This window comes from Pezoporus occidentalis, unplaced genomic scaffold, assembly GCF_034315485.1.
Source record: "Pezoporus occidentalis ecotype Australia unplaced genomic scaffold, CSIRO_AGI_Poc_V1 ctg32, whole genome shotgun sequence".
Lineage (NCBI taxonomy): Eukaryota > Metazoa > Chordata > Aves > Psittaciformes > Psittacidae > Pezoporus > Pezoporus occidentalis.
Genome location: NW_026915158.1, coordinates 3,076,253 through 3,088,391, shown reverse-complemented (window position 1 = coordinate 3,088,391; position 12,139 = coordinate 3,076,253). Strand labels below are relative to the sequence as shown.

At 40.6% G+C, this 12,139-nt stretch overlaps 1 protein-coding gene across 3 annotated transcripts in view; it reads left to right on the top strand.

The window, feature by feature from the left end:
- Positions 1-12,139, top strand: part of SLC9A7 (solute carrier family 9 member A7) — a 74,359-nt gene that overhangs the window by 56,376 nt on the left and 5,844 nt on the right. For all 3 annotated transcript variants that reach the window (XM_062628615.1, XM_062628613.1, XM_062628614.1), the window contains 3 exons: positions 3,549-3,612; positions 6,179-6,261; positions 9,618-9,723. In XM_062628615.1, coding sequence (XP_062484599.1) covers positions 3,549-3,612; positions 6,179-6,261; positions 9,618-9,723 — 253 coding nt within the window. The remainder of the gene's footprint in view (positions 1-3,548; positions 3,613-6,178; positions 6,262-9,617; positions 9,724-12,139) is intronic.

Sequence of the window (12,139 nt, the reverse complement as noted above, 5' to 3'; positions counted from 1 at the left end):
TCCTTTCCATACATTTAGTTTCCACTTTACATTCCACATATTCTGCACCTCGTGTGTCAACCCTTTTCTACCACACTGTTTAAATTACTGAATTATACATAGGTTTAGCACTAGAGGGATCAAATCTGAGTAACTGCTTTCCTATATGTGATGCTGGAGTTGTAGCATAAGTTGTAGAATAAGGACCAGAAGGAGGTTAGGAAATCAGCTAAGAGCAGAAACATAGTGCTTTAGTATTGGGCTCAATGGTAGTCCTTTTGCTGTTACAGAGCTCTCAGCCTGAAAAGTCTTTTATGACTTAAAAACCTAAGCAAACTTACTAGGGAGGAGTGAAGAAGTATGCTAAAATTGGAACAATTTTTACTGTAGCATACTCTTGTCTACAATTTCCAGTACACTTCCCAAGGCAGAAGTAAAGATGCCTAAAATTTATGCACTACAAACTGTCTGCCCTGAAGTATTAAGGTATCTGTCAAATACTGCATCAATGTCAGTGAGGGAAATAGGTGGGGTTTTCACCAGGTTTGGAATATTATGCATTGTTACAGCTGAAAGACTGTTCATATTCTTCATCTGACATCTGCTTTTTAAGAGTTAGTTATTTGAATTGTTACTGTACACCCTAAAGGAATGCACACACAACTGCTGCAATGGGCTTTCAGAATGGGGGGAGTAGAAATGAAGATGCTGTCTGTAGTAAGAATTTTTCCTAAAATTTGAACCATTTTAATATAGAAAAGCTCTTTTTTCCTCTTCAGCATGACAATAAACCCAAACACCTGGCCTGAGATGTACTGTGACTTTTAATTGAACAGAATGGTCATCCTGTTTTGGTCCTCCCTTAAGTTCCCTTTGCCTGCCTAAGGGCAGTTAAAATCCCTCAAACAAATGCACGACCCTGTAAGTCAAGTAAAAGCTGGGACATTCTGAATTGTTTGGTTTTCTTGTGTACTGTGAAGTGAAAGGGTAGGCCAGTGAGTTAAAACTATTTCAGGAATGCAAGCTATGTTCGTCTTCTGGAACAAGCTTCTTGAACTCCCCATTCATTCATATCGCCAGCTGTGCAGCTAACATGAATGTGGTTGCTCGCATAGTGCGTTGAACCTCCCCAGTGTGTATCTGGAGTTTAAAAAACACAAATATTTCTTTTATGTATATTTATAAAGGAATGAACTATCTTGTACATATTGCCATACTGAGTGGGTTTCCTGATGTTGCTTATCAGCTTTTCACAGTATCACAGTATCACAGTATGCTAGAGATTGGAAGGGACCTCAAAAGATCATCTAGTCCAATCCCACTGCTGGAGCAGGAACACCTAGATAATGTTACACAGGAATGTGTCCAGGCGGGTTTTGAATGCCTCCAGGGAAGGAGACTCCACAACCTCCCTGGGCAGCCTGTTCCAGTGTTCCGTCACCCTCACTGAGAAGAAGTTTCTTCTCAAGTTTAAGTGGAACCTCTTGTGTTCCAGTTTGTACCCATTACCCCTTGTCCTATCATTGTTTGCCACTGAGTAGAGCCTGGCTCCATCCTCGTGACACTCCCCCTTTATATATTTATAGACACTAATAAGGTTGCCCCTCAGTCTCCTCTTCTCCAAACTATAGAGTCCCAGCTCCCTCAGTCTTTCCTCATAAGGGAGATGCTCCACTCCCTTCATCATCTTCGTTGCCCTGCGCTGGACTCTCTCCAGCAGCTCCCTGTCCTTCTTGAACTGAGGGGCCCAGAACTGGACACAATATTCCAGATGCGGTCTCTCTTTTGGTATGAGGCTTCACTAGGTAACTAGTTTGTCTGCAGAAGACCCTTCTTATCATGTCTTCATGGCTTAGTGGTAGCCTAACCTGTAACATTTAAGCCCTTGTAACCTTTCAGAGCTCTTTTGTGTGGCGTTTCATTTTGGCATGTGTAACAACCCAGTACCCAATCTCTGTCTCTCCAGTGTTCCCTTAAAAAGGTAAAGCTTTTAGTTATGAGGCTGGTCAGTGCCAATGAATTCCCAGGACAAATATGCCTAAAGGTTAAGATAACTCTGTATGTGAAAAAAAGGAAGTGATGATGAAAGAAAAGAAACTCGGGTTAAAATCCAGGCAAGAAGATTCTTTTATATGAGGCTGCTACAGGCTGTCTTAGAGTGGCTTTCTGGATTTTCCCTGAACTACTTTAAGTCATGTGCAGCCTTGGATTGGCTGTTGAGTCCATAAAGGATGACTTAAAACCTTAGTTCTGTGCCTATGTTCCATTATTCTAACAGAAAGCGGTGCCCTCGAATTTGTTTGAAGGTGTTCCCTTTTAGTTTAATCCATTCCATCTTCTGTGCCTGAAGGTAAATAGTGTCTGAATTACTGCTTGGTTTACTCAGATGCATGTCCCTGGGACACATAAATTAGCTGGTCTTACCAGCAAGGTTCTTTTGGTTTCTGGTGATCCTCAGGGATGTTGTGTAAACACTGTGGCTAGAAATAGCTGACACAAAGTCTAAGTAACAGAGAGATTACACTCACCCAGCTCAGTCCCTTCCAAGAGAGGGGAAATGAAGAAGCTGGCCATTTCAGACAATATGTTTTCTAATTGCCTATATTTTCCTACACTTGTTATGCAACGTGGTAGGACTGAAACACAACATATTTGAGAATGACAGTCTTACCCAATGTTTGAGGTTGGTGGTCTAGGTTCTACAAAGCAGCACAGAAATCAAGGCATAAGCAGGGTTTAAAACTAGACAAGAATAATCTTAAATAGCCCAAAACAGACCAGAAAAACCTGAGCATAATTACAAGGATTAAATACCCATCTTGGATAGAAGTGCTATATGAAAGGATGTAATAGGATGCTCACTAACTATACAAAAGCAAGTAGATGGCTTCTTATGAACATATTGTATCATCATGCACCATTTTATTAAACAGACCCTCTGTCACTCAGCTAGGAGTCTGGAGTAGACAAACCTCTTGTTAATCCACTGTGGCTGTGTTATGTTAGGTGACTGAAACTTGCAGCAAATTAGGATTATGAGTCTTTATAAAGTATTTTTTTTTTGTTTCATACAGTGCATTAAAACTGTGTGTGTGTGGCTTCTTTTAATTGCATATTTGAGCTATTCTCAGGCCTATCTGGCAGCTAAGTAATTTGCTGTGTCAAGTATTTAGGCTGGGCTCTTTCATAGTCTCTAGTTTCTTACTGCTGGACATGAGGAGTTTTTTCCACTGAAGAGGATGTGATCCAAAATTCATCTTTTAAGTCAGAAATAGTATTTGCCACCATCCTAAAAGAATTGGCAACAAAGGTAAGCTGTTCAAGTTGATGCCAAGATGAAGTTAAAGCCGTTATCTACAGGTAGCCGCTGCTTGAGTGAAAAAGCATCTTGTGTACAGCTATGTAACTGCAGGGTAATAATGGACAGCTCTTCTCAAACTGTTCTTATAACCTCTCTGAATGCAGCTTTGCTGGGTGCTTAAAGTGCTTTTAAAATGTGTTCTGCCAAACTTCTAGCATTTCCAACCCTCAGTAACACCACTTGCTTTGTTTTCCTAATGTTTCTGTAGGGTTGGGGTTGACCCAGATCAGGATCCTCCACCTACTAATGACAGCTTTCAAGTCTTACAAGGAGTAAGTAATTGCATAACTTCTCTATTAGGCTGATCTTATTATATATCTAAGATGATAAAGAACTGCAGAAGCTATGTGCATGGATAGAATCTTTCTCTCCTAGCTGGCAAGTCAGTAATGCATTTTACTTGATACTATTCATGTAATGCCCATCAAAAAACATTCTGTGGTTTTGGGTGTAATGCTACAGTGTTCAGATTTTTGTGTATATGTCTACGTATAAGGCATCCAAAACCTTCCAAAATCTGCTAATACAGTCTATTTGACAATGTGCTTTCCTCTTCCCCAGCCACCCAAGATGCTTGCATTTAACATGCTACAGCATAAACAGTTCTTCCCAAGACTGACCCAGACATAATCCTCTTGGCTTCTGCCCAATAACTGATACCAGACTTTGGCCCTTGGACTTGCTTAGAATCGAAGATTAAGTTTGCTAATCCAGTATCAGCTCCTGCATGCTGTACCACAAGATGGCTGGATCTTACCTGTACTACCTACTGCCTGTATGAGGCAAAAGGAACACTGGAAAATTGTCATTTATATTCAGCAAACTGTTGCTGTGAATCTTTAGTGCAGCTTTCTATGCATCAGTAACAACCCAGAAGCTGGCTCTTTTTTCCCTGCAATATGCTATTGGCAAACAAGACTATCAAGAGAATGTTGTTCATAGCAGAAATTTCAGTTTTCCCTGTCTAGAAACTGAGTGTATTCGCAGGAAGAGTGAAAGGTTTGGAAAAAAAGAGCCAACCCCAAACAACATAACAACCACCCAACATTTCCTCTGTCCAGATGTTTAGTTTACATGCTCTCAGAGTACTGTTTGACAGTAATTGTTCTGCAGCACAACTGGCTGCTTATACAGGAGCCTGCTAGAGGAAGTCGGATGACAGCAAAGATAGATTACTTTGGATGCAGAGGTTGCTTAGGGTGCAAGCATGTGAACTGGACTATGTAAACTTCAGGCTGTATGATGCTGGTGTTCAGGCTGGTCACAGATACATGGATGGAATATTTGCTGTATCTGGGATCAGCTTTCTTATCAGTTATTTCTCCTGCCTTGCCCTATTTTTTTGTTTGGCCACAGGTTGCACAGATAAGAACTAGTTGCTCAGGAAACATCTCTTTCGTTGCAGAAACTGCATTGGGTATCTCTGTGTTCTTTGTAGAAGCCTGTGTCCAGTACACAAAATAGATTCTGAAATAGTGGGTTTGGGTACTAAGAAGGGTGACCTTGGTTTTACATCTATCTGAAAGCAATCAGAAGGCCAGGCCTCAAAACACCTTTTATGGTGAAGACCACAGTTACTACATCAATTCAAGGTTAGGAAGTGGTATGTGGTAAGATGGCTTTGGCCAGTTCAGACTGTAGCTTGTCAGTATTTGAGGAATTGCTTTACAGGAAACAGAACATGGATATTCTGTTCTATTCAGTGTCTGGATGGAAATACCTTGTTACTTTTTCCCCATGTAAACATAAAGCACTTACCCATTTGTTTCCTTTTTTAGCTGTGCTTTGCATTTCTAATGGAGTCCATTAGTCAGTTCCCTTTGGATTCCTCTTTCTTTCACCAAGCCAAGATTAGCAGCATGTCGCAGTTAAAGAAAATATATCATTTGGGATGTGGAGGGAGTGAAAACGTACTAAAGTTAAACTCTTGGTGGATTGTGGATTTTTTGCAGATCAGAAGTACCCAGTGCAATCCTGCCTTGTTTTCAATAGCTTGGCAGAGGACTCATGCAAGGCATTCTCACTTCATCTGTTTTCCTGTGTTTAACTTTGGCTTTTGGCCAAAAAAAAAGGGGGGGGGGGCACGGACCAAACAAACCCACAACAAAAAAACACAAACAAAGCCCAACCTCCCCCCCGCCAAAAGCCAACATGCAAAAAGCAAAACAGTAACAAAAGTAAAACCAAATGCAGCTGCAGACCAGCTGGTGCAACGACTTGCAGCACATCAAATAAAAGGGGTTATATTTGACATTGTTGGCCCTTCTGAAATTGATCTAGCACTTAGGAAATTTTCATGACCTTCAACACTTGTGATTTTATATGGATTCCCTGTGAAGCATGTTTCTCAAGTGTGATATATTTCATCACGTTAGAGTTTCAGGTATGGTAAATTCCCTTGCTCTTCCAAGGAAGTAATAGGCTTAAGGAAAGAACATCAAATAGACTTGGATTTAAGGAAGCCAACCAAGCAATGGATAGGGATCAGTCTGGATTATTCCAGTTCATTTATCTGGGGAGGGAGACAGGGATGAGACATCAATGAAGCTTATTTGTCAGTCTTGAACTTATTCCTATATTTGTCAGTCTTGGACTTATTCCTATATCCATTACTGCATTAACTGTACAATAAGCTTTTAGACTTGAGGGAACTTGGTGGTGTAGGGCTCGCTAAGATAACTGGAGGGCAATAAAGAGTGCTGTCTGCAGTCCAAGTACAGTATTGAAGTAATTTGGCCTTTTTGGACAATAATGTGAATGATTGGAATGTGTGATTCGGTTGTTATTATTTTTTTTTTTTTTCCTACACAATTGAATGTATTTTTATCTTATTTATAGGATGGCCCAGATTCTGAAAGAAGGAACAGGACAAAGCAGGAAAGTGCTTGGCTATTCAGGCTATGGTATAGCTTTGACCATAAGTATCCTTTTGAAAACACAGCTTACCTTCAAGGCATGAAATGCTCACTTTTTTCTTTTCCATGTACCCATACGTAGCCTTAAGCACTTGAGATAGTCAAGCTGATGAAAGATCAAGTATTTGACAGGTTCAAGGCACAGAACTGAAGCTTGAACTCACTGACTCAGAAGCTGGACCTTTCCTTTCTCTAATGTATGTATGTATGGTCATACTTGCTGGAGGGCAGAAGCCAGTCAGTTCTAGGACCTGACGTTCCATCCTAAACAGTAACACAGCCAATCAACTGTTTCAGATCCTCTGATTCGTTCCATTAATCTGTTTTCATCTTCACTGATGCTCCTAGCACTAACTAGTTTTCCAGTTCACTGTACATGTCTAAGCCCCAATTCATTGCTCTGAAGGGCCATCTGCTTTTGCGATGGGGAAACTCATTGCTGATACAGGAAGTTCTGAAACTAAAAATCTGCGTATGATCCAGCTTATTCCCTTTAGTATATCTGGAACTTCCTATGGGTGTTAAAGCAGAGTATCCTTGTGTGTATATAGTATTGTAAACATTTCTGAAGCCAGTAAATGCTTTCTGATGCTTCTGAACAATTTTTGTGTAGCTGTCCTGTCTTCCCTGCTTGTGGGTTTTATTACTCTACTTAGCATATTCTTAATCAGTACGTCATATAGGTGCCCCTCCTTAACAGCTTACACTCAGTAGAACATAGCAAAGATAATCTTGTGGCTGTGGCAGGTCACTTATACCCAAAACTTAAAAAAAGTTTAAGTTATTGATTCCTAGTAATTTCTGGGGCAGTTAAATATATGTAAATATCTGTGACAGAGCCTTAATCTTGTTGCAGCTTGCATCTGAGAAGTAAGTCTTTTCACTGTGGTCTTGGCCATTGCTTGATAAGAGATTGCTGGCCTGTTGGAGGACAGTAGTTTCCTTCCATGCCTTGTGCACCAAGATTTCCCACTCAGGGAAACCCAGGTATAGTGTTGAAAGCATTTGGATCCTAATAGCGGTTGCCAGTTCAGGATAAAATGTGTTTGTGACTGATGCTTTCAGATGCAGTAGTATTGGACCAAAGCCCAGAAGGGAGTGTATGTGCTAGCTTAAATATCCATAAATGTTCGTAATTCCAGGTTAACCCTTTGAGTTGAGTGGTGGTGTCAAAGCGTATTGAGGTCAATTTTTGTTGACCCTGTCAAACAGGAAGTCAAAAAGAAGACCTCTGTGGTAAAATCACAGAAGGATCTGGCTCTGACCGACTGCTGCTTTTTTGTCTTTTTAAGGAGGAAGCAGAGCTATCCTCTTCCCCTGCCATTACAAAAGGGATGTTCCCAATGAATAAAAGGAGTAGTTGGCAATGCTGACTTCCCTCAGCTGACACTAGCACAGCTGCAGCAAGGGGAGGGGGAAGTACAAGGTGAAAATTACAGCTTAATTAGCTGTTTCATGGAAACTTAAAGGGTGCTGATAGTGCATTTGCTTTTCAGTGGTGACTAGCACTCTTTAGGCAAGGTTTCTGTGAAGTTTGTGCCAAGGAAACTGGCATCCAGAGGCAGAACTGTCTTACTGTACCTTAGAGGTAAAAGCTTGCTCCTTCTAGTGAAAAGAGGCATTTGGGTAAGCATCAGCTGGGTGGGCTTAAATTGCATGGAAGGGATGATCTTTAGAGTTGCCACCTCTATACCCACAGGTAAAATATTTTTTGCTGATGCATTCCCTTGGTTTGTGGGTAGAAAAGCAGATTGCCTCAAAATTCACTCTCTGCAAGGGAAGTTAACATGAAAAAGATGTAAGTAAGTTGCACTTGGCAGTGCACTCCAACACTGGCTATTGCCTGCAGAGCTCTGTCCAGATGGATAACTGGGAACTTCATTCCTGTGGAACATAAAGTTCATTTATTGTCATGGGCTATTCCCGGCATTCACCCACAATTGTTAAACAGGAAGAAAACTGCAACTTTGATGAAGTACCAGATGTCTTCTAGTGGTTTGTTTTATTATGACCAAGTTGCTGCATGCCGGTCTGCCGCAAGGCAGTGTGGAGGCTGGTAGGTTAGTGTAAGGGCAAAAAGCTTATTTCTTTCCAGGACTGGGTGTAGCCACACTGTTACTGGAGGAGGAAAGGAGGACACGTAACCCTGCAGCAGCATAATCATGCTGTTATATGCTCAAGTAAACATGCTATGCTAGGCTCTGCTAAAAGGGAGGGATATATCTCTGTAAAAACAGCCGTCTTTTAAACTCGTCCTTTCCCCTAAGCAGCTTCATCTGTGAGAGGATCAGGGAAGCTGTTGTATTCACAAGTGGACTTGATTCTTAGAACTCCAAGCCCAGAGAGAAAGAAATGACCTGCAATATATATTTACATTTAAAATAATCAGAACAACTGAAAAAATAACAAAGAAACCCCACACCAACCCAAACCCCTGTGGTCCTGATTTCAAACAACATTTGGAAGTATTAGCACTCTCCTCCTGAGCTCTGTTCTTGTCCCCAGCAGGGACCCCTTTTTTGACTCCAGAGCGTTTCCCCAGGCAGATTGTCCATCTGGAGTACTAGTGTGAGCACATGAGGATTTACCTGGAGGCAGACGTGTGAAAAGAGGTGTAAAGACACCTTCCTTTCCCTCCCTGCTGCCCCCTCAATGTAATCTAGGTAGCATTGCTGCTTTTCTTCTACCCTGTGTTATGTGATTCTTTTCATGGAGTTTTCCCTTTTTAGGGCTCTGCGTGGTATGAATATGTGCACCACAGAGATATCTTTGAGCCTTACCAGAGTAAGATCTCTGGTTGCATCTCTGTGGTTTGGTGACCAGCTAGTAGCTCAAGTGGCTGCATTGCTTTGATAGTATTTCTTTATTTCCCTGTGTTGCGCCGCACATGTGTGTCACCTTGTTACCTCTAGTTCACCTCAACAATATGCTCCCATCTTCACAGCAGAAATACCTTTGGACCTATTAGCACTAAAGCACTTGTACCTCTGCTTGCTCCTTTTGGCTCCAGAGATCCCAAAAGCTGAACCCTTGCAACTGCTTGAAACTTGTAAGAAGGGAGTTGGGTCATTTTCCTTGCAGGGAGTGTAAGAGTAAGGAAACTGCCCTTGAAAGTATAAAGGAAAATATGAAGGGAAGTATAAAGGAAAGTATAAAGGAAAATGTTTCTTGAGGTCCCCTCATTTGTTTCTTGAGGTCCCTTCATTTATTTGTCTACAAATGTGGATTTTTTTCAATGGGTGTTTTACATGCAGTTGTTGAACTGCACATAGATCAAAGGCAGAACCACACTGATGTACAATTGTCTTTTTATTTTCAATAGTGGTTTTCGAGCACTGATGTGTTTTCCTTAACTACTTCAGTTATTTAAAGCCAATTCTCACTCACAGTGGCCCTCCATTAACCACAACTCTACCCAGCTGGTGTGGTCTGGTCGCCCGATGTCTGACGAGTCCCCAGGTTTATGATGTAAGTAGACCAACTCAGTACTTCTGGGTTTTGTTTTTTTTTTGTTTAACTTCAGGAAAGCATTTTTTAATTACTATTATTTTAGGCAAAAGGTTGGTGAGAAAGACACTCTACAAGAAAGTACTGGTTTGTCCTAGGCAGATAAGGTTTAAGATACTCTACCTTGAGGCAGCAGCTTCCATTCGTAGAAATAAGAGATGATCTTTATTGTTCAAATACTACCTTAAAAAAACCCCAAAAGACATTAAAGTATATTGGAAAATCACAAGCCTAGTCAATAAACCAGTTCTGTGAATCACTGCAAAATATTCAGTCCCTTCTCAACACTTTTGGATAAGATTCTTTTCCTGTTACTGCTGAGGTTGCATTGAGGTCTCCTTCAGAGAAGACAGGCCCATGTACCCGTGCCAGAAAAAAATCTGGTGGAGCTTCCTTTCATTGTTTCCACTGTGAAATTTGAAACTGTTTCAGAAACCTTTCATCAGTTACTTATCTCAGTGTAGCAGGCCACTATACTGTCTTTACAGCCATGTCTTGTAATAATTGATGCTTCATTCTCCTATTACTCTTGCAGGATCCTGATACATGCCATTCCTATCTCTGCAGGGCTTCTGAAATGTACAACTCTGTATAAGCTGCCTATAAATAAAACCATTGCACTATGTGGGATCACTCAAATTTACAGGTTCTTTGGAATGGTAACATCTCTGCCATGTTCAAGTAGTTTTGGGCCAGTTTTCTATTCATTTTTTCCTAGAGAGTTATGAATTCCAATTCCAAATTTGAAATACTGCCCCTGCTCATCTTTCTGGTGTCATTAGCATCTTGCTTTCAGCTGATAGTAAAATTTCAAAGTGTGAAATACCTGCTGCCTATTTGGAGCTATTGGTAATGCAAGAAATTGGCCTTGTTCCCATCTTTGCAGTGCCACTAAAGATCTTGCAACAGATCTAGGTTGGAATGCATCCATCAGACCAATTAGCCTACTTGTGTGTTGCCCGTGTGTCTATCTCTGATCTTATAAGATTAGTTATCTATTAACCAGAATAAACATAAACATGCATGCTTTGGCTTCATTTTCTTTAACGTTTGGGCTTCCCCCCCCCCTTTACTGCTGATTCTAAGCTACCACTGTATGTGTAAACTTATTCTTTAATTGGATTTGTTCTGACACACACAACGCATGCACAGTTGGGATGCTAAATGCATCATTAAAAATGCTTATAAGGCTGCGTGCTTTGTATAAGGTGTATGAATGGAACTTTGCACTGTCTTCTTGTTCCTATTTCATTGCATTGCTGCTTTAGTCTTAGGGAAGAATATAATTTTGAGATTTTTATTTCTATTTTCTTCTCAAGATTTGCAGACTTTGTAGTTGCTTTATTGCTTTTCGTTACTCTGCATGCCAGGATTTGCTGTAGCACTTGCCTATACCATTTTATTACCAGCTAAAAAGCTGTGGAATCTTTCTGCCTTCCTATTAGGTGCAGGTAAAGCAACTGAGAGTGCCATATCTTTGAGGGGACAAAAGCTGCTTGGCATAGTTGTGCTTTTGTGAAGTGTTTCAAAGAAAATTCAATGGTACATCTGAGAGAATTGAAGACTTGGAATTAAACAAGCAAAAAAGTCTTTAAATACTCAAGAGAACTTAAAATATGTGGAAAATGTGTTTCAAAAAGAAGTAATAAATTCTAGATCTCACTCAGGTGCATGTCTGAGCAGTTACGACATCTGTGTAGAGAAGAATGCATGCACGTATGTGGCTATACAGACTGTATACTTGTGTATTGTTTTCAACATCCGTTCCCTCCCTGGCTTTATTACAACCTTACTTAGAATTCATTTTCACTTCCATGACAGGGAGTACATCTTTTTAATAAGATGCCAAAGGGTGGGTTATCTTATTACATAATCCATCTACAACCTATTCCTAAGTAAGAGATCGTGTCCTCTAAGCCTGAATTTGCATGGCATACATGTAAGTTTGAGTCAGCATGCAGTGGGTGAGGTACAGTGGATTTTTTCCAAAGCTGCAGTTACTATTCCTTGCTGATGTTCTCCTACTGCTTTAAGACTGTGTCGCTAGGCTCACTGTCAAATGCTTCCCACCCAAACAGAATCCAAGTTGGAATTTAAAAGCATGAAAAGTTGCTGTAGTTAGTGTTTAAAATTGTAATTGTCAAAAACTCGCTCCTATATTTCTCTCCTGGTGCTATCTTCAGTGTATGTCCCTGCCCATGACAGAGGGTGGAACTAGGTGGTGATCTTTAAAGTCCTTTCCAAACCAAACCACTCTATAGTTCTCTGTCCATATGGCAGGGCTTTCCAATTCATCCCAAAATGATGAAAGTTACTTTTTTTCTGTCCTATTGACATGTCCTTTAAAACTTTAGTAATTCTATTTCATCACCTGTTT